The 20167-nt window shown below is 49.0% G+C and overlaps 6 protein-coding genes and 1 non-coding gene across 7 annotated transcripts; 5 read left to right on the top strand and 2 right to left on the bottom strand.

The window, feature by feature from the left end:
- Positions 1-606: 606 nt before the first annotated feature.
- BDQ94DRAFT_185302 (uncharacterized protein) lies at positions 607-2623 on the top strand (the record flags this gene model as incomplete). Its single annotated transcript, XM_026774849.1, has 4 exons — positions 607-1035; positions 1154-1964; positions 2100-2210; positions 2273-2623. 4 exons carry the CDS (start codon positions 607-609, stop codon positions 2545-2547), a joined length of 1626 nt encoding a protein of 541 aa, XP_026629152.1. The 3' UTR covers positions 2548-2623.
- A 260-nt stretch (positions 2624-2883) lies between these two features.
- BDQ94DRAFT_t86 lies at positions 2884-3004 on the top strand. The gene has a single exon. It is a non-coding gene; the product is annotated as a tRNA-Leu (tRNA).
- A 504-nt stretch (positions 3005-3508) lies between these two features.
- On the bottom strand, positions 3509-4941 carry BDQ94DRAFT_185300 (serine/threonine-protein kinase ark1; the record flags this gene model as incomplete). The annotated part of the gene is made up of 3 exons (XM_026774848.1): positions 3509-3638; positions 3689-4786; positions 4849-4941. The coding sequence occupies 3 exons, from the start codon at positions 4939-4941 to the stop codon at positions 3510-3512; spliced, it is 1320 nt and encodes a 439-aa protein (XP_026629151.1).
- Positions 4942-5806: 865 nt separating this feature from the next.
- Positions 5807-6189, bottom strand: BDQ94DRAFT_138625 (uncharacterized protein). The gene has a single exon (XM_026765267.1). The coding sequence runs from the start codon at positions 6114-6116 to the stop codon at positions 5892-5894; it is 225 nt and encodes a 74-aa protein (XP_026629150.1). The 5' UTR covers positions 6117-6189; the 3' UTR covers positions 5807-5891.
- Positions 6190-6996: 807 nt separating this feature from the next.
- ncr1 (sphingolipid transporter NCR1) lies at positions 6997-11297 on the top strand. The gene is made up of 3 exons (XM_026763771.1): positions 6997-7374; positions 7438-10891; positions 10953-11297. Exons 1-3 carry the CDS (start codon positions 7099-7101, stop codon positions 11054-11056), a joined length of 3834 nt encoding a protein of 1277 aa, XP_026629149.1. The 5' UTR covers positions 6997-7098; the 3' UTR covers positions 11057-11297.
- Positions 11298-11823: 526 nt separating this feature from the next.
- On the top strand, positions 11824-15862 carry BDQ94DRAFT_138621 (putative importin beta-4 subunit). Its single transcript, XM_026765266.1, has 3 exons — positions 11824-12118; positions 12177-14505; positions 14722-15862. The coding sequence occupies exons 1-3, from the start codon at positions 12073-12075 to the stop codon at positions 15632-15634; spliced, it is 3288 nt and encodes a 1095-aa protein (XP_026629148.1). The 5' UTR covers positions 11824-12072; the 3' UTR covers positions 15635-15862.
- A 1130-nt stretch (positions 15863-16992) lies between these two features.
- BDQ94DRAFT_185296 (uncharacterized protein) lies at positions 16993-18190 on the top strand (the record flags this gene model as incomplete). The annotated part of the gene is made up of 3 exons (XM_026774847.1): positions 16993-17266; positions 17317-17480; positions 17537-18190. 3 exons carry the CDS (start codon positions 16993-16995, stop codon positions 18188-18190), a joined length of 1092 nt encoding a protein of 363 aa, XP_026629147.1.
- Between the last annotated feature and the right edge of the window lie 1977 nt (positions 18191-20167).

The raw sequence follows: 20167 nt of genomic DNA, 5'->3' as shown, positions 1-20167 counted from the left end.
TGTTGGCCTGCAGATCTCAACCCCGGCAAAAACATTGTTTTATGCTACGGAAATCGCTTTCCCATTGCAATTCGGTGACCCGGGCAAAAAGGCAGCTGGAGCTTCGTGAGATCCATTCACGTGAGAGGGGAATTATGGATGATTAGCTGTGGGACTGGTTCTCTGACTTGAACTTGCCAGAGAGGGATTTGGCGTTGACTTCATTGTGTTACCGTAGTATTTGAGGAGATTCCCGTGACTGTTGAGAGTGACAGCTGATTAGAGTTGGATGACAAGAAACTGAAAGATTGATGACTGATAGAACAGGGGATAACTGAGGGAAGAGAGTCCTTTTAAATCTCTGTGCCTCCCGATCATTCACTCCTGCCTATCTTGATAAGCCACTTCATCAAGTGTTTCTACCTCTTCTCTCTTTTAATAGCCTTCGCTCAACCTTACTTCTCCTGCACCGACCGTCTTCCGTAACCGACAACCAAGGCCTCGACCAACAGAATCTCCCGCGTCCTCCTTCAGTATCAGGTCATTCTAATCGCGCACCGACCACGAGTTTACGTTACTTTCTTGTCTCAGTTGAATCACACCTGTCATCTTGACAGGTCAACCAAGATGCTGGACACTCTTCCCCTGGAACTTTTGAATATGATACTCAGCAATGTGAGTTCTGAATCTGTCCTTGGAGTTGAATCCGGCCTCATTCAACTATCCTCCAAGATTACCAGCCACAGGGACTTGAAGCAAATATGTGAGGTCTGCACCCGCCTGTGGGACTGTGCTACCCCCCATCTTTATCGGTGCCAAGTCTTTACTGCTGCGAATTCGTCATTTGCTGAGTTGACTGCGGCTGTAAAGGCAATTCCTACAAGATACGTGAAGTATATACGAGAGCTTGAATTGAGAATGCCGATCCATCACCGAGCATGCGCGCACTGTTGGCGTTACGACGAGATGTGGTTAGTCGAAGATGACGCATCCGTTCCCGAGGAGCTGTTATGCGACTACTTTGAAGGGATAGATGATGAACGTACATATAGCGAGGTAAGCAAAGTGATGCCATGATCCACTATTTCAGTGGTTTGAAAGCGCACTAACTTTCAAGATATCCGATGATGACTGCCCATTCGTTGACCTGATGCATGCTTTAAATGATTTGCAGTTCCTTGATGACCAATTACGAAGTTTTCGGTGGAATCTTGGACAGTGCATTCCAAACATTACACTATCTTCTAACGAATTTTCCCTTCTAAGAAAGCAGAGGAAGATCGAGTCTCTCATAATCCACACGGATATTTATTGTGATCATGGTGTGGGCTCTGTTGACCTTGTGCAGTTCCCAGACCTGAGAAGCCTCTCCTGGAAAGGCCTGAACAAGTATAGCGACTTCGAGTGCCTCAAGGACTGTATTAGAGCTCATGGTAATCAATTAGTTTCGCTTACACTAGATCTTGTCGACTGGTATCGCGCAAAAGATATTTGGACCGATGAGTTTCGCCGACAGAGCGACGAAGCAATGCCAGACAATTTCCTTTTTCAGAGAATTATGAACCCCAAAGCTGAAGATGAGAAAATAATTTTACAGTCACTCAAATACCTTGACTTGTCGGCTATATCGTTTGAGATTGCTGCCATCGATATGCCGGTTTTGTTCAATACTGTGAACCTGAGGACCTTGAAGCTGCGGAAATGTATAGGATCCCTCAAGTGGCTAGAACTGGTATCAAGCTCTGGGAAGTTGACAGAGCTTAAAAGCTTCGAACTTGTTCTTACCAACTGTGGGCCTATAAACACAATGAAGGCAATCTGCAACTTCATTGAAAGAGCTCCCAAATTAGAGATTCTCTGTCTCATGCTCCGCAGACCCATCAATTGGGAGTCTCTCATAAGTACAATTTGCCGTTGCAGCTCTCTGACACGTCTCGTCATGCATAGTTTGGCGGACGAAGGTAACCAGATCCTCGGTGGAGAAGGTATGCCTTGGCCTTCGGGTTTGGAACGATTATTGCAGGACAAACAGTTAGCCTGTTTTGGATCCTCTACACCACCCAGTGAATTAGTGAGTGCATATTGTGCATGTCTAATGTCCTGTAGCTACTACTAACCAGACCACAAGGCCAGTCAGTTACAAATATTGCAGGCTAGACCTTTATGCAAGCTTCTGCACATCAGAGCGACTGGGAAGGCGATGGTGAGTATGTATTATTCGAACATACGTGGTAAGTGTACTCCAAACGCCAATGGTAATGGTTGCAAAGGCAAAAAATAAACACCGAGATAGATCCATCGTTCCCTCCCCTTGAGATATACAAATTTGCGAAGTGGGCGTTCAGTGCAGACGGTCTGCCCAACGTTACCGTACTCGCTTGGGGGGACTTCTCTCATGAAGGCCACTATTCAGAACACAATGATCTCCTATGCAGATGCGGGACTGGCTACCGACGTTTGAACCCATCTGACATATCGCTTTGGGATCTCGTGAATGATAACATGGACATGCTGGCCGCCTGTCCTTTTGCGGAGTTTACAGACCTATCAAGCGACGATTTTATGTAGCTTTCTATTCGGTTGTCGTCAGAAAGAGTATGGTTTTATCTCGGTGTATTTCATAGCCTACAGCTGAACTAAGGATGAATGGGAACTATGCGACTCAAATTATGAAGCTTGTACCCCTCTCATAGTACATTTTCTGCCCCGTGCAAATAGCCTACTCTAATATCACTGACAAGTAACGGTTATTATTGACATACCGCTCAAAAGACAGTTCTGACCGACCCAAGCAGGAAATAATATAGCAGCGATGTCCCGCGGGATGGCTGCCATGCGGATATATCCGAGCGTGATGACCTCGGTGTGCTACAAAGCAAATAAGATATATCCGTAGACAATGCTGGTAAGATGGCCGAGTGGTTAAGGCGAGCGGCTTAAGAGAGTATTTCGGATTTTACTTGTTCGGAATACTTAAAACTCCGCTTGACGAAAGTCAGCCTGGGTTCGAACCCCAGTCTTACCATTTTGTTTTTCCTGCTTTATTGCTTTTATACTTGGGGTTTATTCTACAGTTTTATTTCTTAGGGTTGATTTGAAGCTGGACAAGTTTTTGTGTTGTTTTTAAACAGTGGAACTTTCTTCACATGGTGCGGCTCGCCCGTTGCCAATGCTTTATATCTTTACTTCCAGTTGGTCTCGTCGCGTGACTACTTGCGAACCAACCCCTTCTATTCTGATGCAGTAAAATAGCTCAAAGAATTGATACAGCCGGCCATGTAATGGTGTTCAGGTTCCTTAGTCCTGGGATCTCTGTTCGATGCCAATAGCAGGACCTGCTTGAACGAAGGTTGAGTGGATTTATACCATATTATACTGCTATGTATGATGAACATGTGCATCGAGCAGGTGCCAGTGGCTGAAGGTTAGAACAAATTCCAGGACTCGTCTACTCCAGCTATCTATCATTATATAGTGAATTACTGCCAGCAGTTTATGGGGCTCCTTTTTTTTGAAGTGGTTTTATTGACTCACGATTCTTGATCAGGTATTTCTTCTTTCTTTTCATCCTTTGCATGTTGGGAGCAGTACTTGATAATCCAAGGGTGTTGTCGGACCTTTTCCAGGGTGATTCTTTGATCCGCGTCAAGGACAAGAAGCTTAGGTACTGTCAGCATCCTGTTTGCTATGAAAGAGACGATTACTTTACCTTCCTGATAAGGTCCTTTGCCTCAAGACTCACAAAAGAAGGGATTACCATATCCGCTTTCATGATCCTTCTCTGCGTCATGACAGGCGTATCCTCAAATGGAGCACTCCCAACGAGGAACTCATACAACAAAACCCCAAGGGACCATAAATCCACCTTCTGATTATACGGCTTATCACACTTCTTCGGATCAACCATTTCAGGAGGCAAGTAGTCCAGTGTGCCGCATTTCGTAAGCCTGCGACCACTTGGCGCGTGGACACTCCAGCCGAAATCCGACATTTTGAGCTCCCCATGCATACCAACAAGAATATTTTCCGGCTTAATATCCCGATGGATAACATGCTTGCGGTGTAGATATTGCAGAGCATTCGCCATTTGCGCAATGTACTGCGCAGCCTTGCACTCCGGAAACCTGTTCTCCTTTTGCAAGTGCTTGTATAGCTCTCCCTTACCCGCAAACTCCAATATGAGTATTATTCGTTTGCTATCGTGAAAGTGGCCGTAGAGCCGAAGAATATTAGGATGGCGCAGATTACTCTGGATCTCAATCTCGCGGGCCACCTGCCTTCCTTGTTGAATTTCATTCTTGTGAAGTACCTTCAAAGCACAAACAAATCCGCTGTCTCGCTCCCGAGCAAGGTAGACCCGTCCGAACTTTCCTTTGCCCAGCGCTTTGCCTATTTCGAACATGCCTAAGTGTAATAGTCTGGGCATTGGCTGTCTTGTAAGCTTGGTGGAGTGTTGTTCGCGCTTGACTGCGGCATTCGGTGCCTGTGATAGAACGGACAGAGGATGGCGAGCTTGTGAAGTTGATGATTGTCTTTCTTTCTGTCGGGGAGGTTGGGAGGGTGTGGAGCTTTGACGTGCAGTTGGTGTCTTGGAATCAGTAGTGGCATGTTGGTCATCTTCATTGAAAGCATCTTCGGAGACTTGCGACACTACAGAAGCGAGTGGATGTCTTGTCCTCGGGGGACTTTGTTGGACTTTCGTTGATGCGGACTGGGAAGGACCGGTGGTCGCAGTCTTAGGAGGATTTGGTTCGCAGTTCTTTGGTCGTAGAGAACGGTTCACCGGTCGTGTTGTCGAAGTCGTGGTCTGCTTTCTGTCGTCAATCGTGCCCTCATATTTAGCTAGATGAATCATTGGGTGGGACATACTTTAGCTTTCTGTTGAAGTTTCGCACCATCGTGAGCATTCTCATCGACAATGGCCATATGCCTGAACCGGGTCTCAAGCGCGACGGTCACCATGTTTAGATCTTTTGCCGTGACCTTGCTTGCTTGTTCTATGAAATCAAGCATGATTGATAATCTTTGAGGCTCGTTGTGCTGTGTGAGCCTTGCTGGGGAACTGGTAGAGGATGTGTAAGCCTGTCATGCGAACTGCATTACGTTGCCGCGGTAACTGGCCGATTGTACAGCAGTAAAACCCCTGTACAAGTAACCTTTTTGTCAAGTGCGCCGTTAATGCAAGTACCAAAGTCTGGATCAAAGAAACTTTAAGATTCTAGTAGTTCTAGGCAGCTTTTCGAGATCTTGATATTTCCTATGAAACTGTGGGACCAACTAGTCATGATAGTAGCGCTTGCCCCAACCTGTTTTGATCTGCTACCCCACAGATCCACTCAGCCCGTTCGAATGAGAATGTTTGGCCCCAAACATTGTAACAATAGGGCTGAGAGACATTGGGCTACAGATATTAACCTTTGCCTCCACAGCTGTACCTAACGATTTATACTACTAGCGGATGCGAAAATTTCGTTGGCCAGTTGTAAGCGTACGTCAGCCGTCAGTAGTGGTGAATTTGGGAGGCCTCAGTGAAGATGTACGATGCTTTGTTAAAGAGGAAACGCCTAAAAGATGGACATTCAAGAATATATTCTGATTATTTTATAGCCCTATCTCCCAGCTCCAGGAGGGAACCAGAAGTGGGATGTTGGGTATGTGGCTCTGGCAGGCATCCACGACAAGTGTATGAAACGGTAACGCAACCCTGTAGTCATAAGAGTCAAAGATTCATTAAGACCCTTGAAAACCTTCTCGGCATTATCAGTGAACCTTAGTGGTCTTGCGTGGTATATCTTGACCGTGAGAGCTAAGAGCATAGAAACATCGCGTCCCGACCTGGCAGACCCAGTATCACGGCGAACCTTACTAGGTCGCTCGTCGAGGCCACTGCGTGCGATCAAGATACCGGGTAATTAGAAGTTCAGATCCAGTGTATGTAATATCAGCTGCAAATCAGAGTGTAAATTGGCGTTCTTGCAGCCACGTCGAAGTGATAAGTATGCAATTGAGCAGCCAACAACGAGTGAAAAGCGCGTGAGACTACAGCTGTATACTGAGATTGAGAAGATGATCAAGAAGTCGTGACCGTTAACTGCTGGAGTAGTATGTAGAAAACAAGATAACTGATTTCCTTTCATTGAATAAGGACAAGGCTAGCAGTCATAGGCTCCAGGAGCAGGGTAATGGATAGAAAGAGCACGAGCCGTCAGCCCTTGCTTCGGCTAGAGACCGAATCCAGTACTGTCAATGGCCTCGACAAGATAGACCGTGACAGGTCTCAAATATGTAATTTGTAACGTCGCATGATCCAGTAATGTCCACCGCAGGTGCGATGCGGAGTTCTGGCACCAGGACAATACGATCAACGGCCTATTGTTAACATGGGGACAGGCTGATATGGCGCAGCCTCCTAGGAACTTCTAGTTATCGGCTGTTTCAGGTACTAGTGCTTTTACGAAACCTAGTCAGACCTTCTGAATGGTGGTATTTCACTGTCATTAGTAACTATATTATTAGTTGTCATTGCCAAATGGACGGTTCTCCCTTGCTGAGATTCTGCAGAGAAGCCAACTTGGACAAGCTGGCCATGTATCATCATCTGACTTTCTTAGCAGTGTGACCAGCTACCGGTCAAGTGGATGTCGCATGACCGGGTGATGGTCCGGTGAATCTCAAGACCGATCAAGTCGGCAATAGATATATAGTTTGATGACGGAAATAAGCTCACAACACCTTGGCAGTGATCATGCAAATTACTCGGATTGAATGTGGGATAGGTAAATTAACTCAGATACTCAAACCTACTCGTATAAGGTGTTTAGATTCTCTAGTAAACTCTGCTTCGTTTGATTGTCCCTGACAGAGTTCCTGGATGATCGCGGGGAGTGCCTGACGTTAGCGCCCGACAGGTGAGGCCAACCACCGCCGCTTACGTACATCGCCGCTTATCGTCATCCCGGAAGCTCCCTGCCGACCTGCGCCTCCTCTATTTACTTCCTTTCCTCTCCAACCCCGACTCTTTCATTCCCATCCGTCCAACTCTTTCACCCGTTATCTCATCATTGTTGAATGTAATCAATCGCTCCATTCGCTCCTCCCCTATCGGCTACGCCCCCAATCATGCGGGGACTCCGCTTAATCCCCTTCATCGCAAGTCTTGGCGTTCTCCCTCAATCGTGGGCCCGGGAGGAACCGAGCTTAGGCTTCACCAACATCCATGAGCCTGGTCGTTGTGCAATCCGGGGCCATTGCGGAAAGAAGTCATTCTTTGGTGGGGAGCTCCCCTGTCCGGATAATGGCCTGGCACAACAGCCCGAACCAGCGGTGAGAAAGAAGCTGGTAGATCTCTGTGGTAGCAAATGGGAAGAAGGCCCTGTGTGCTGTCTGGATGAGCAAGTAAGCTCCATGGACGCCCCACATCTTCGGTTCATCGAACCCTGCTGACTTGTCGTGCTATAGATCGATGCTCTCTCCAAGAATCTCAAACTCGCCGAAGGTATCATCGCGTCATGTCCCGCTTGCAAGGATAATTTCTTCAACATCTTCTGCACGTTCACCTGCTCCCCTGACCAGTCCTTGTTCGTCAACGTCACCGATATAGACGAGGCCCGCGGCGGAAAACAACTTGTCACCGAAATCGATAACATTTGGTCCGAACAGTATCAAAGCGGTTTCTACGACAGCTGCAAGAATGTCAAGAATGGCGCGTCAGGTGGTAAAGCCATCGACTTCATCGGTGGCGGTGCCAAGAACTACTCCCAATTTCTGAAGTTCCTGGGCGACAAAAAGCTTTTGGGGAGCCCATTCCAGATTAACTTCAAGACCGAGCCTGCGGGTTCAGATCCGGAGGGAATGAAGGCATTACCAATCAAGCCCAAGGCGTGCAACGACGCTGATGAGGCATTCCGTTGTTCTTGCGTTGACTGCCCCGATGTGTGCCCGGAGCTACCTGCCATAGAAACAGACAAGTACTGCCATGTTGGCCTATTGCCTTGTCTGTCGTTCGCAGTCATCCTCATCTACTCGGTCTTTTTACTGGTTGTCGTCGCTTTCTCCAGCTATTTCACCTACCGAGAACGCCGCTACCGGAAACCCGAACGCGTCAGACTCTTGCAGGATCCCGCCCCTAGTGATGATGAGGACGAAGGTGACATTGTTCGTGCAGGTGGTTATATCGAGCAGCCCAACGGTGTGTATAAGCTGAACTCTGTGCTGGACAGAATGTTCAACAGAATCGGTGGTGCCTGCGCTCGGTTTCCCGCCATCACAATTATTTGCAGTATTGTCGTGGTCGTTTTACTGAGCCTTGGTTGGTTCCGATTTGCCGTGGAGACAGACCCAGTTCGTCTTTGGGTAAGTCCCACCTCGGCAGCGGCACAAGAAAAGGCCTACTTCGATGCCAATTTCGGGCCGTTCTACCGGGCAGAACAAGCGTTTCTCGTTAATGACACGTCCTCAGGGGATGGGAGCGTTCTGAGCTACGACACTCTAAGTTGGTGGTTTGATGTGGAGTCTCGAGTGCGCCGCATGATCTCTCTTGATCGAGGGCTAATCCTCGATGACATTTGCACAAAGCCTACCGGTGAAGCCTGTGTCATCCAGTCTCTGACTGGTTACTTTGGAGGATCGGTGGCAAATCTGGACCCAGACACGTGGGAGGCACGGCTTAAGCATTGCGCGGATTCACCTGGTGATGTGAGCTGTCTCCCAGACTTCGGACAACCACTAAGGCCAGAAATGATTTTGGGCGGCTATGGAGAGTCAAGAGACGTCTTAGACGCCCAAGCACTGATTACAACATGGGTTGTGGACAACCACGCGCAGGATACAGAAGGTGAAGCTAATGCCATTGACTGGGAAAATAGCCTCAGACGCATTCTGGAAGTGGTGCAAGAAGAAGCCAAGGAGCGTGGACTACGTGTTTCGTTCACCACGGAGATCAGTGTTGAGCAAGAGTTAAACAAGTCCACGAACACCGACGCAAAAATCGTGGTCATCAGCTATATCATCATGTTCTTATATGCATCCCTGGCTTTGGGTTCTGTCACAGTTACGTGGAAATCCTTGTTCACCAATCCTGCGAACGCGTTGGTCCAGTCCAAGTTCACCCTGGGAATTGTCGGCATCCTCATTGTTCTGATGTCAGTCTCGGCGTCGGTTGGATTGTTTTCTGCAGCTGGCATAAAGGTCACCCTGATCATTGCCGAGGTCATTCCATTCCTCGTTCTGGCGGTGGGTGTAGACAATATTTTCTTGATTGTTCACGAGTTTGAACGAATCAACGTCAGTCACCCTGATGAAGAGATTGATGAGAGGATCGCCCGTGCCGTGGGCCGAATTGGCCCCAGTATCTTCCTATCTGCACTTACGGAGACTGTCGCTTTCGTCATGGGTGTCTTTGTGGGGATGCCTGCTGTGAGGAATTTCGCTGTTTATGCCGCTGGTGCAGTCTTCATCAACGCAGTCTTGCAAATCACCATGTTCATTTCGGTTCTGGCCTTGAATCAGAGGCGCGTTGAAAGCCTCCGCGCCGATTGCATCCCGTGTCTGACCGTCCGTAAAGCGCATTCCGGCATGTCTGAAGACCAGCTTCTTGATCACCAGGAAGGCGAAAGCGCTCTACAGGTGTTTATACGCAAGGTGTATGCATCTTCACTCCTTGCACGTAGGGTCAAAGTCATCGTTGTGATTACTTTCCTTGGCCTTTTGACTGCTGGGCTTGCTTTGATTCCCAAAGTGGCTCTTGGCCTGGACCAACGCATCGCTCTCCCAAGCGATTCTTATCTCATCCAATACTTCAATGACTTGGACGCTTACTTTGGAAGTGGGCCTCCGGTTTACTTTGTGACACGCAACGTAAACGTTACTGAACGTCACCACCAGCAACAACTTTGCGGACGCTTCACGACATGCGAGGAGTTCTCTTTGCCCTTTGTGCTCGAGCAGGAGTCGAAACGGTCTAATGTCTCATACATCTCAGGATCCACGGCTAGCTGGATCGATGACTTTTTCTACTGGCTTAACCCCCAACAAGACTGCTGCAAAGAGGGTGACGAGATCTGCTTCGAAGACAGGACACCCGCCTGGAATATTTCGCTTTATGGTATGCCTGAAGGAGATGAATTTATTCACTATGTGGAGAAGTGGATCGAATCTCCTACCGATGCGTCCTGCCCGTTGGGAGGCAAGGCGCCCTACAGCAATGCCCTTGTTATCGACCAGAAACGCGTCATGACCAACGCCAGCCATTTCCGGACCTCACACACCCCCTTGAGGACGCAAGATGACTTCATCAAGTCATACATTTCTGCCCGTCGTATAGCCGATGGCATCTCCAAGGAGCATGGAATTGATGTATTCCCATACTCCAAAACCTACATCTTCTTTGACCAATACGTCTCCATCGTACGGCTCACGGGTACATTACTGGGCTTCGCTGTTGCGATCATCTTCGCATTAACCTCCATCATCCTTGGATCCGTGGCAACTGGCGCGGTGGTCACTACGACCGTTGTCATGATTCTGGTTGACATTATGGGTGCCATGGCCGTAGCTGGCGTGTCGCTTAACGCAGTTTCACTGGTGAATCTTGTTATCTGCGTTGGTATTGCAGTAGAGTTTTGCGCACATATTGCTCGCGCGTTCATGTTTCCTTCCCGTGCCATTATGGAGAAGGTGCCGACCAAATTCCGGGGCAAAGATGCGCGGGCGTGGACAGCTCTGGTCAACGTTGGCGGCAGTGTCTTTAGTGGTATAACGGTGACCAAGCTCCTGGGGGTATGCGTGTTGGCCTTTACTCGCAGCAAGATTTTTGAGATCTATTACTTCCGAGTGTGGCTGGCTTTGATCTTATTTGCTGCCACCCATGCTCTCATCTTCTTGCCAGTAGCACTCAGCTATTTTGGTGGCGAGGGTAAGTTTACAATCGACAATACTTTGTACTTCGGTAACGCTTACTGACTATCTCCACGCAGGTTATGCTGACCCGGGGGCTGATGGCGGTCTTGAAGAGAATCTTGCGTCCAGGGGCTACCGTTCCCTGCTGGGCGACGACGATTACGACTCTGACGAATATTAGACGCTCGTAGCGCCGGAACGCACCGTCTTATACAGCAAAACATGATATCACGTCTTATGAACCCGTTGATAATTCCACCATCAACTGATAGGACCTGAGACCATACTCGGCAGACGAAGCTGTACACCACATCTATATATTTTTGAAAGTTATACCAAGATGGTCGGGAGTTAGCACGGTTTAATCGGAGTTGGGTCAATGAAACTTGGTTACTCAGTGTACACTGAAAAGTAGTAGTAGTAGTAGTAGTAGTAGCATTCACACGCGTAAGAATACTCGGATAAACAATAATGGGGGCGCTCTTGCTGGGACGCGTGATCTATCGTGAAGGTCGTACCGAGTCTCCCGGACGAACTATTGTTCCGGCTGTGTAACGGAGAAAAGCAGGCGCGCCAGTCCCGCCCTTTCAGTAACTATGAGTAGGCGTCGCATACGCAGACAACTCTCGTCGTGGTTACCATATGCAAGTGGTAAATTTTCCCTGAACCGACGTAGACCACAAGTAGAAAAAATACAATAATACAATAATAAAGTCAAAAAAGCACCGAGTGGATACAAACGGTGGGCGATCCTAGTTGGGCACCGAGTCAAAGGAGTATGGTATGTTACCAATCCTGCGAACCGGCCCCTGATTGGTATCCCGGGCCAGCTTCAAATACCGCTAAGCCGCAGTAGGCAAAATGAGTATCTCCGTAAAACAGCCCACCCGAACATAATTTTTTTTTGGGTTCCCTTTTTCTTCCCCTCCATTCACTTTTTTTCTTCTTCTTCTTTTCTCTCCTTTTCCTCACTCCTCCCCCTCTTCCTCTTCTTACACTTTCCTTTTCCTTTGTGTTTATCCCTTTCTTGTTCTATATTTCTGTTTTTTTGATACCCTGTGGGCTGTCTGTTTGTGTGCAGTCAGCTCATTCAATCCAAGGACCTTCTGAAAAGGAGGTGCTGGTCTTGTCTTGTACGAGGCTTTTTTCTTTTTGAACAAACCAATACATTAGAAAAGAAGAGTTGCACAGTCCATCATGGATCAACAACGCTTTTTGCAGCAGCTTCAGATTGTCCTGAACCGTGAGTATTCCATCCTGCATTATGACGACCTGGCGACGTTGCTGACTGCTTATCTCAGCCGCCCAGGGTAACGTCAAGGAAGCGACGGGCGTTCTTCAGCGCGAGTTCTACAAGAGCCCTGAATCTCTCGTTCTCCTCATCCAGATCGCCACCGGCCATGAGGACCCGAACCTGAGGCAGCTGGCGGCCGTCGAAAGTCGGACGCTGGTTGTCAAGCACTGGGTTTCCGTTCAGGCGAACCAGAAGCCCCAGATCCGTGAACAACTTCTGCGTGCTGCTGTTGGCGAGAGCTCCTCTCTCGTCCGCCACTCGGTTGCTCGTGTCATCTCTGCCATTGCTAAGATCGATCTGAACGATGGCGAGTGGGCTGATCTGCCCAACTTCTTGCTTCAGGCCGCTAGCACCGGTAACAAGGAGGAGCGTGCCGTGAGCATCTACATCCTGCTCACTATCCTGGAGACTCTAGGCGATGGCTTTGAGGAGAAGTTTGATGAACTGTTCCAGCTTTTCAGCAAGACCATCAGTGATCCCGAGAGCGAGGAGGTGCGCATGAACACCCTCATGGCCTTGAGCAAGCTGGCCATGTACCTCGACTCCGAGGAGAACGTCGCTCCTGTGAAGGCGTTCCAGAACCTGATCCCCTCTATGGTTGCCGTTCTTAAGGATGTTATCACCCGTGAGCAGGATGATGGCATCATGCAGGGTTTCGAGGTCTTCCAGACTCTTCTGGGCTGTGACCCCGCTCTGTTGACCGTCCACCTCAAGGATCTTGTTATCTTCATGAATGAGCTGGCCGGAAACGTGGAGCAGGAGGAGGATGTCCGTACCCAGGCCATCAGTTTCCTCATGCAGTGCGTTCAGTACCGCAAGCTCAAGATCCAGGGCATGCGCATTGGTGAGCAGTTGACCCGCACGGCGCTGCAGGTTGTCACTGAGCTCGGAGATGCTTCCCCTGCCGATGATGACATTACCCCTGCCCGCTCTGCTCTTGGTCTCCTTGACATTCTTGCACAGAGCTTGCCTCCTAGCCAGGTCGTTGTGCCCCTGCTCCAGACTCTGGGACAGTACTTCAACAATGGCAATGCCGACTACCGCCGTGCTGGTATCATGGCTCTGGGAATGTGTGTCGAGGGTGCTCCCGACTTCATCAGCACTCAGATGCAGGAGATCTTCCCCATGGTTCTGCAGCTGCTTGCTGACCCCGAGCCCAAGGTCCGTCAGGCTTCCCTGCACGCCGTGGCTCGCTTGGCCGACGACTTGGCCGAGGACCTCAGCCAGGAGCACGAGAGACTCATGCCCCTGCTCTTCAAGAACCTGGCCAGCGCTATGCAGGAATACAAGGGTGAGGAGGACGGTCCTACCGTCGACATCATGAAGGCCGGTATCAGTGCGATTGACGCTGTTGTCGACGGTCTCGATGAGAAGGACGTTGCCCCTTACCAGGGTGAACTGGTTCCCATCCTGCACAACCTGTTCAAGCACCCCGACTTCCGTATCAAGGGCTTGGCTGCTGGAGCCCTGGGTTCCCTCGCCTCTTCTGCTGGCGACTCTTTCCTTCCCTTCTTCGACGACTCTATGCATCTCCTGCAGGAGTTTGCTACCGTCAAGGATAGCGAGGAAGAGCTCGACCTTCGTGCCAGTGTCACTGACGCCATGGGTGAGATGGCCGCTGCTGCCGGCCCCGAGCGCTACCAGCCTTACGTTGAGCCTCTCATGCGCGCTACTGAGGAGGCTCTCCACCTTGGTCACTCCCGCCTCAAGGAGAGCACCTACATCTTCTGGGGTGCCATGTCCAAGGTCTACGTGGAGCACTTCTCTCCCTTCCTTGATGGCGTTGTCAAGGGTCTTTTCGCTTGCATCGAGCAGGATGAGACTGATCTCGATGTCTCCCTGGGCGCTGCCGCCAAGGATCTCATCGGCCAGGAAGTGACCATCGGTGGCCGCAAGGTCCGTGTTGCCGATGCGGATGACGATGATGATGAGCCTACCGGTGAGGATGGTGATATCGAGGATCTTGATGTTGACGATGAGGATGGATGGGATGACATCACTGCCACCACCCCTCTGTCCTTGGAGAAGGAAATCGCCGTCGAGGTGATCGGTGACCTTGTCACTCACACCAAGTCTGCTTACCTTCCCTACTTTGAGAAGACCATTGAGATGGTCCTTCCCTTGGCTGAACACCCCTACGAGGGCGTGCGCAAGAGCACCATCAGCACCCTGCACCGCTCCTACGCCATGCTGTACTGCATTGCTGAGGAGAGCGGCCAGATGGCCAAGTGGCAGCCTGGTCTGCCCCTCCAGGTCCAGCCCGCCAAGGAGGTCCAGAAGTTTGGTGAAATTCTCATGACCGCCACTGTTAAGATGTGGACTGAGGAAGATGATCGGTATGTGTTGCAACCCTTTTCTTCTTCTATGCCCCTTTATGCCCGTCCTCGGGCTTCTTTAAATGATGAACACCACGTTTACCCAGCTCACTCCGACACGCAAAAGTCGTGCATGATGTGAAACACGTTTACTCACAACCTTCTGATATTCATTCACACATTTGTCCTGCTGTATGATTGCCTTCTGGTTACAAAAGCTAACCCGCAAATAACTAGTGCTACCGTCGCCGACATCAACCGCAACATGGCTGAGAACCTGCGTTACTGCGGTCCTTCCTTGATCTCCAACGAGACCACCCTGCACAACGTGATCACCATGATCACTGACATCATTACCAAGAAGCACCCTTGCCAGCTCGAGTTCGGCCCTGAAGAGGAGACCCTCGAAGCCGGTGAGGAGACTTCTGAGTTCGACTGGGTTGTCGTTGACACTGGTCTCGATGTTGTCTCTGGTATGGCTGCTGCTCTTGGCGCCAGCTTTGCCGAGCTGTGGAAGGTCTTCGAAAAGACTGTCATGCGCTATGCTGGCAGCACCGAGGCTCTTGAGCGCGCCACCGCTGTCGGTGTCATTGCTGAGTGCATCAACGGTATGGGTTCCGCTGTCACCCCGTACACCGCTAGCTTCCTGAAGCTCCTTGTCCACCGCCTTGGTGATGAGGATACTCAGACTCGCTCCAATGCTGCCTACGCCGTTGGCCGTCTCGTTGAGCACTCCGAAGCCAAGGACCAGATTGTCAAGGAGTTCCCCACCATTCTCTCTCGTCTGGAGCAGTGCCTTCACATGAATGTCTCCCGTCTTCAGGACAATGCTACCGGTTGCCTGAGCCGCATGATCCTCCGCCACCGCGAGAACGTTCCCATTAAGGATGTCCTTCCCGTCCTTCTCACTATCCTTCCCCTCAAGAACGACTACGAGGAGAACGACCCCTTGTACCACATGATCTGCCAGCTTTACAAGTGGGAGGACCCCACTGTCCGTGAGCTCACTCCTCAGCTCGTTCCCATCTTCCAGGCTGTTCTCAGCGACGAGGACCAGCTGGAGGATGAGCGCCGGGCCGAGCTCATTGAGCTTGTCAAGTGGCTGAACCAGATGCAGCCTGGTGCTGCCCCATGGGCTGACCAGCTGTAAGGCAATGAAAAAAGGATGGATGACGACAGCTTGATGACCAAATACTACTTAATGGATAGATCGGGTCTCTCTACGAGGACTCTTATGGACGACGTTAGAAGATACCCCTGGGGAGCCAATGAGCGATGAACCCACAACCTATAGAATATGGCTGGACATGCTATGAATTATGAACAAAAGTGGTGTATATATTTTATGAGTCAAATCGAATTTCGATTCGTATGTTCATGTTGCCTTCCGTATAATCGCTTTCTGTAGTTCCCGTCAACGGTAGTTTGACCCCGCTATGGGTTACATGTATCGAGTTTATCCCTTCGATGTGCCATGTGTCATCAGATCATGCATGCTCGGTAACCCTGGTTGTTGATGCGACACCGAAGTGTCATCTATCCCTTTCATAACTCGATTGACCTTCAGTCCCTGGAAGAGCCACGTATGGGTTTTGATTCACGACCCTACTATTTTTCTCCGTCTAATATCGAACAATGAGTTCTGACACAAACCATCATTAGATATAACTCCAGTGTCCTGGTTCGTCAGAGTGGGTGTCTATGTATTCTTGTGGTTACGGGGGGTTTGGCTACCAGCATCTTGCGTTTCAATTTCGGGATTGTAGATGCACCCTCATGCAACCCAGCCATCTTAGCGAACTTGCGTCTCCTTAAATAACATACTAATATTTATTCCGCGAGTCATTTAGGTATACATGACGCCTTTCCGCATGACATACCCGATCCTGTCGACGTCAATTACACATATCTCCTCCCAATAGAGGCCATATCATTACGTAGAGATATTTATATAGTTACTCCAGCCTTCGATGAAAATGAGGCTCTGAATTACACCGATCCAGAATTTCCCATTTCACCATCTGTTCCAACTATTGTTACCATCTCTTGACAGAAGCTACTGCAGTACTAGTTTTGCCCCTTGAAGGAAGGGAGAAAAGTCTACTTATATGGCGTCCATTTGTCTCGGCCATCCTACAAATCACGCTCAGGCCACGACGTCACTATTAGAGGCTCATTACCTGTCCTAAGTGGTACAGTGCACATTCATAATCACATCATTCTGACTATCGATTGCTCAAGAAATACTTCTCCTCCAGCTCACAATCATTCCGCCTCCATCCAGCTCTCTATTTCGAAAATATCATCTATCAGTTTTGTGATAGTCAAGCACCTCGTTAGATTAACCACCACCTCTGCTATCTGTGACATTGTCCACAGTATTTCTCACTCCGTTCCTTGATTTTATTTTCGGGATATCGAATTTCTAGATCTCCACGAAATCGATCCTACGTCTTGTTACATTGAAAAGCCACCTATCCTGCCTTTAACCAAGCCGAGGCGGCTATAATGGCCCCTGCGGACAGCTCCAACCAAGCTAAAGCAGCTATTCCAAGCCCTGCGGGCGAGCTTCGTGAAGCAAAGCGACACGGCCTGATCGCACAGCTGTTATGTGCTACCAGGCCTACCAAGCTTGACTCGATCACCTGGGCTTATCTGTGGTTTGCAGATCTCTCGAACTTAGAAGAACTCGTGAGAGCCTGTGAAGAGATTCGATTGTTCACTCATTGTATGCACCTCGGTCTCTCGAAGAGTGAGGATAAAACACAAGTAATCGATACCTGTAAGTGAACAGAAATATCATGCAAACAAGCTCAGGCTAAACACTATCAGGGGCGGTTGCACGTACCAAAGAAGAATTGGGAAAGGCCTCAGAAGACGAAGAATCAGATACAGACAGCGAGGAGCCTCCAACCAAGAAACGTCGGCTTGCTTTAGACCAAGAAAAGCGTCCCAGTGTTTCAGAAGAAGAAGCCACTCATATAGCCAATAAACTAGTAAGTCAGCTTTACATGTGATATGACCCGGCCAATCTTTTACTGACTTTATCAAGTGTACCGAGCGAGACAATGCCAGTTGCGTGGTCACTGGTTGCCGTGATCCGGTCGAAATCGCACGTATACTCCCAATCGGTCTGGGAATGAAGGAGGCACAAGAACCCCAGAATTTTTGGTCACAACTGTACCGTTTCTGGAGCAAAGAGAGAGTCGATGCATGGATAAAACAGGCTAGAGCCCTAGAAGGGAAAGGGGCCTGCTCAAACTTGCTGTGTATGACGGACATGACCCATAAACTATGGAAAAAAGCGTGCTTTGCTTTGAAACCGCTGTCCCCGAGTGAGGATCGGAGGTCACTTGAGGTGCAATTCTACTGGCTCCCGGTATGTAAATACCGTTCGAGAGTTTCAGCAACCGAAGTTCCCAGTCGTTTCCCTCGCAAGCTCTCCGGAACAGACGTCTATGGACAAGAAACCATGCTGTTTAGCATTGCCACAGACAAGATACTATGTTCGGGGGACATTCTCACCTTCACTACCAACGATCCGAACAGCCACCCCCTTCCATCCATGGAGCTGCTAGACATGCAGTGGGTCTTGAATCGAGTCCTTGCCCTCAGTGGCGCTACCTACGCTACAGACAAAGAGCTTTATGACAATTACTGGTCGAATGAGTGCTCATATATTGATAGCGAGGATGATTTGTACTAAGCACAAGTGAAAGTCCCAAAGGGCTAGATTCTGCAGGAAGGAATAGGTAGTCAATTCAACGAGACCCAAGCGATATATAGTGAGCTACGCGGAGTAGATGGAGAGCGATATATCCCAATGTGGCTTCTTCGGACTGGATGTGAGAGTGTAGCTGAAATAATAGGAATAACTAGAAGCAGGTAGTACGAAATCAGTGCTCTTTAACTTCTTCTAGCTGTTGTATAACTCTGATAATCTTACTCTGCTTTAGCAGATGTTGGTTGATGAACCAATTTTCTTGAAAGCTCTAGCCATGTGGATGTCTGCCCCGTCTACATTCTCTCATAAGTAGATCCTACCTTATAAAACGGCAAGCTGAAGAGTGGAAAGGGTTATCATCTCTCGCTTAGAAAAGGAGCTGACGAGGATAGCTACCGGTAACTACCGCACTGTCGAAGTATGCAGGAGATAGCCGTCACATCAACAGATCTTGCCGTCCCGACTAGGGAGAGATGTGACCGTAGGAACCCCATAAAGCCCCCGAGTCATCTACATCTAAGGTAGCTATCTAGACAAGCAAATGCTCGACAGATGCTAATACCCCTTTGATCTGCCTATGAAAACGGGCCAGATGAATTAAGTATAAAATATGGCATAAGCTGCTGCCAATTCCCTCCATATTTCACAGTCTAAGCACATACTACAATGAATATATCAAACCTTCACTGCAGATTTCACTAATCGCCTCCCATCACTCTACAATCGTTGAATACTGCCCCCTTCAATCTGCGCCTCTTCCCTGAGTACGAACGTACTTTCACAGGGCTTCGAAATTTGAATTTCTGATTCACCATTATACACCCGGTCCTTCCTATAAATTGCCCCAACTTTCCCCTCTCAGAGCAATCAATTCCTTTCTTACTATCTGCCAGACAGCTACAGGCCTGCTTTCTTATTACTCCCTCTATATAATTATTACTTTGTCTATTATACTTCTCCGGTTTTTCCACATCTACCAGGGGAAATATTACTCGTACTGGGAAAGGTTGGAAAGTCTCCATGAAGATGAAAACTACAGTCAACATATCCGAAAGAGAAACGGAACGTTGTTGCTTCCAAACAATTGACACAGAGACATTCAATACCATATTACTAGGTATAACGAAGAGAAAGAAGGGGGTATCTGCTCATATAAATCCAGCAAGGTACATAGCCGTCTCTGTTACCCCCTGTCGTCCGTGCCCAATTGACCAGATGTTCACTGCCACAGCGCAGGCCGTCCCCAATGCCATGTTCAGCCGAAGCTCCCATATGAACGTCAACTTCGAGATCGCGCCCTCGCTTCTAATCGATCCTGACGTACCAGTCGCAGTCGGCCGGTCAATTCTACTACAAATCTCATACAGCCAATTCGAGACCGTCCTCTCCGATAAGTGTGGTTACAGCCGAAATTCAGAAGCCATCCACAACGGGGGGTGTGTGTGGCCCTTACTAGAGCAACCACAACTGCATATCGCCTTCATTTGGCCATCTTGAGTACAAGACAAAATTCGTCATCAGAACCAGACCGCGATCCGCTGACCTGGCGACTATGCAGCTGGGGAAGTCCAGGCAAGGCGTTGGATCGCGCTTTTCAGTGCTGGAAATTGTTGTTCTTGGTATAAAAGTACCGGATTTTGGTCAGAACCTATCTGCTCCGCCGTTGATTGGTAATCGTCTGTGTCTGAGCTGAACATGCAGCTTACACGGATAAAGGGCTCATCACACAATGCAGTCATCTTCCGAAACATTACTCCGTCGCTGTATAGCACAATATACAATATAGCCAAAGAAGGAATAATTTCCCGGTCATTTTCAAGATGGAAGGGTTGTGGCTTGCCACTCTCGAATACGAATGCCGATGATGCGGTTATCGATGCATTCAATGCCGCGTTTACTGCTTCGATAAAATCCTCGAGAGATATATCAACCGTGAAGATCAGTCAGGTGCACTTGTTA

The sequence above is a fragment of the Aspergillus welwitschiae genome (genome assembly GCF_003344945.1).
Source record: "Aspergillus welwitschiae strain CBS 139.54b unplaced genomic scaffold BDQ94scaffold_7, whole genome shotgun sequence".
Lineage (NCBI taxonomy): Eukaryota > Fungi > Ascomycota > Eurotiomycetes > Eurotiales > Aspergillaceae > Aspergillus > Aspergillus welwitschiae.
The sequence above is the reverse complement of the archived record's forward strand: the minus strand, read 5'-3'. Positions and strand labels throughout refer to the sequence as shown.

What these genes read in the sequence shown, in the direction of transcription:
- ncr1 (XM_026763771.1), top strand. Translation starts at nt 7,099, where the DNA reads ATGCGGGGACTCCGCTTAATCCCCTTCATCGCAAGTCTTGGCGTTCTC. An exon ending in TGTGCTGTCTGGATGAGCAA is followed by an intron (nt 7,375 to 7,437) that starts GTAAGCTCCATG and finishes GTCGTGCTATAG; the next exon opens with ATCGATGCTCTCTCCAAGAA. An exon ending in CAGCTATTTTGGTGGCGAGG is followed by an intron (nt 10,892 to 10,952) that starts GTAAGTTTACAA and finishes ATCTCCACGCAG; the next exon opens with GTTATGCTGACCCGGGGGCT.
- BDQ94DRAFT_138625 (XM_026765267.1), bottom strand. Translation starts at nt 6,116, where the DNA reads ATGAAAGGAAATCAGTTATCTTGTTTTCTACATACTACTCCAGCAGTT.
- BDQ94DRAFT_138621 (XM_026765266.1), top strand. Translation starts at nt 12,073, where the DNA reads ATGGATCAACAACGCTTTTTGCAGCAGCTTCAGATTGTCCTGAACC. An exon ending in GCTTCAGATTGTCCTGAACC is followed by an intron (nt 12,119 to 12,176) that starts GTGAGTATTCCA and finishes TGCTTATCTCAG; the next exon opens with CCGCCCAGGGTAACGTCAAG. An exon ending in TGGACTGAGGAAGATGATCG is followed by an intron (nt 14,506 to 14,721) that starts GTATGTGTTGCA and finishes GCAAATAACTAG; the next exon opens with TGCTACCGTCGCCGACATCA.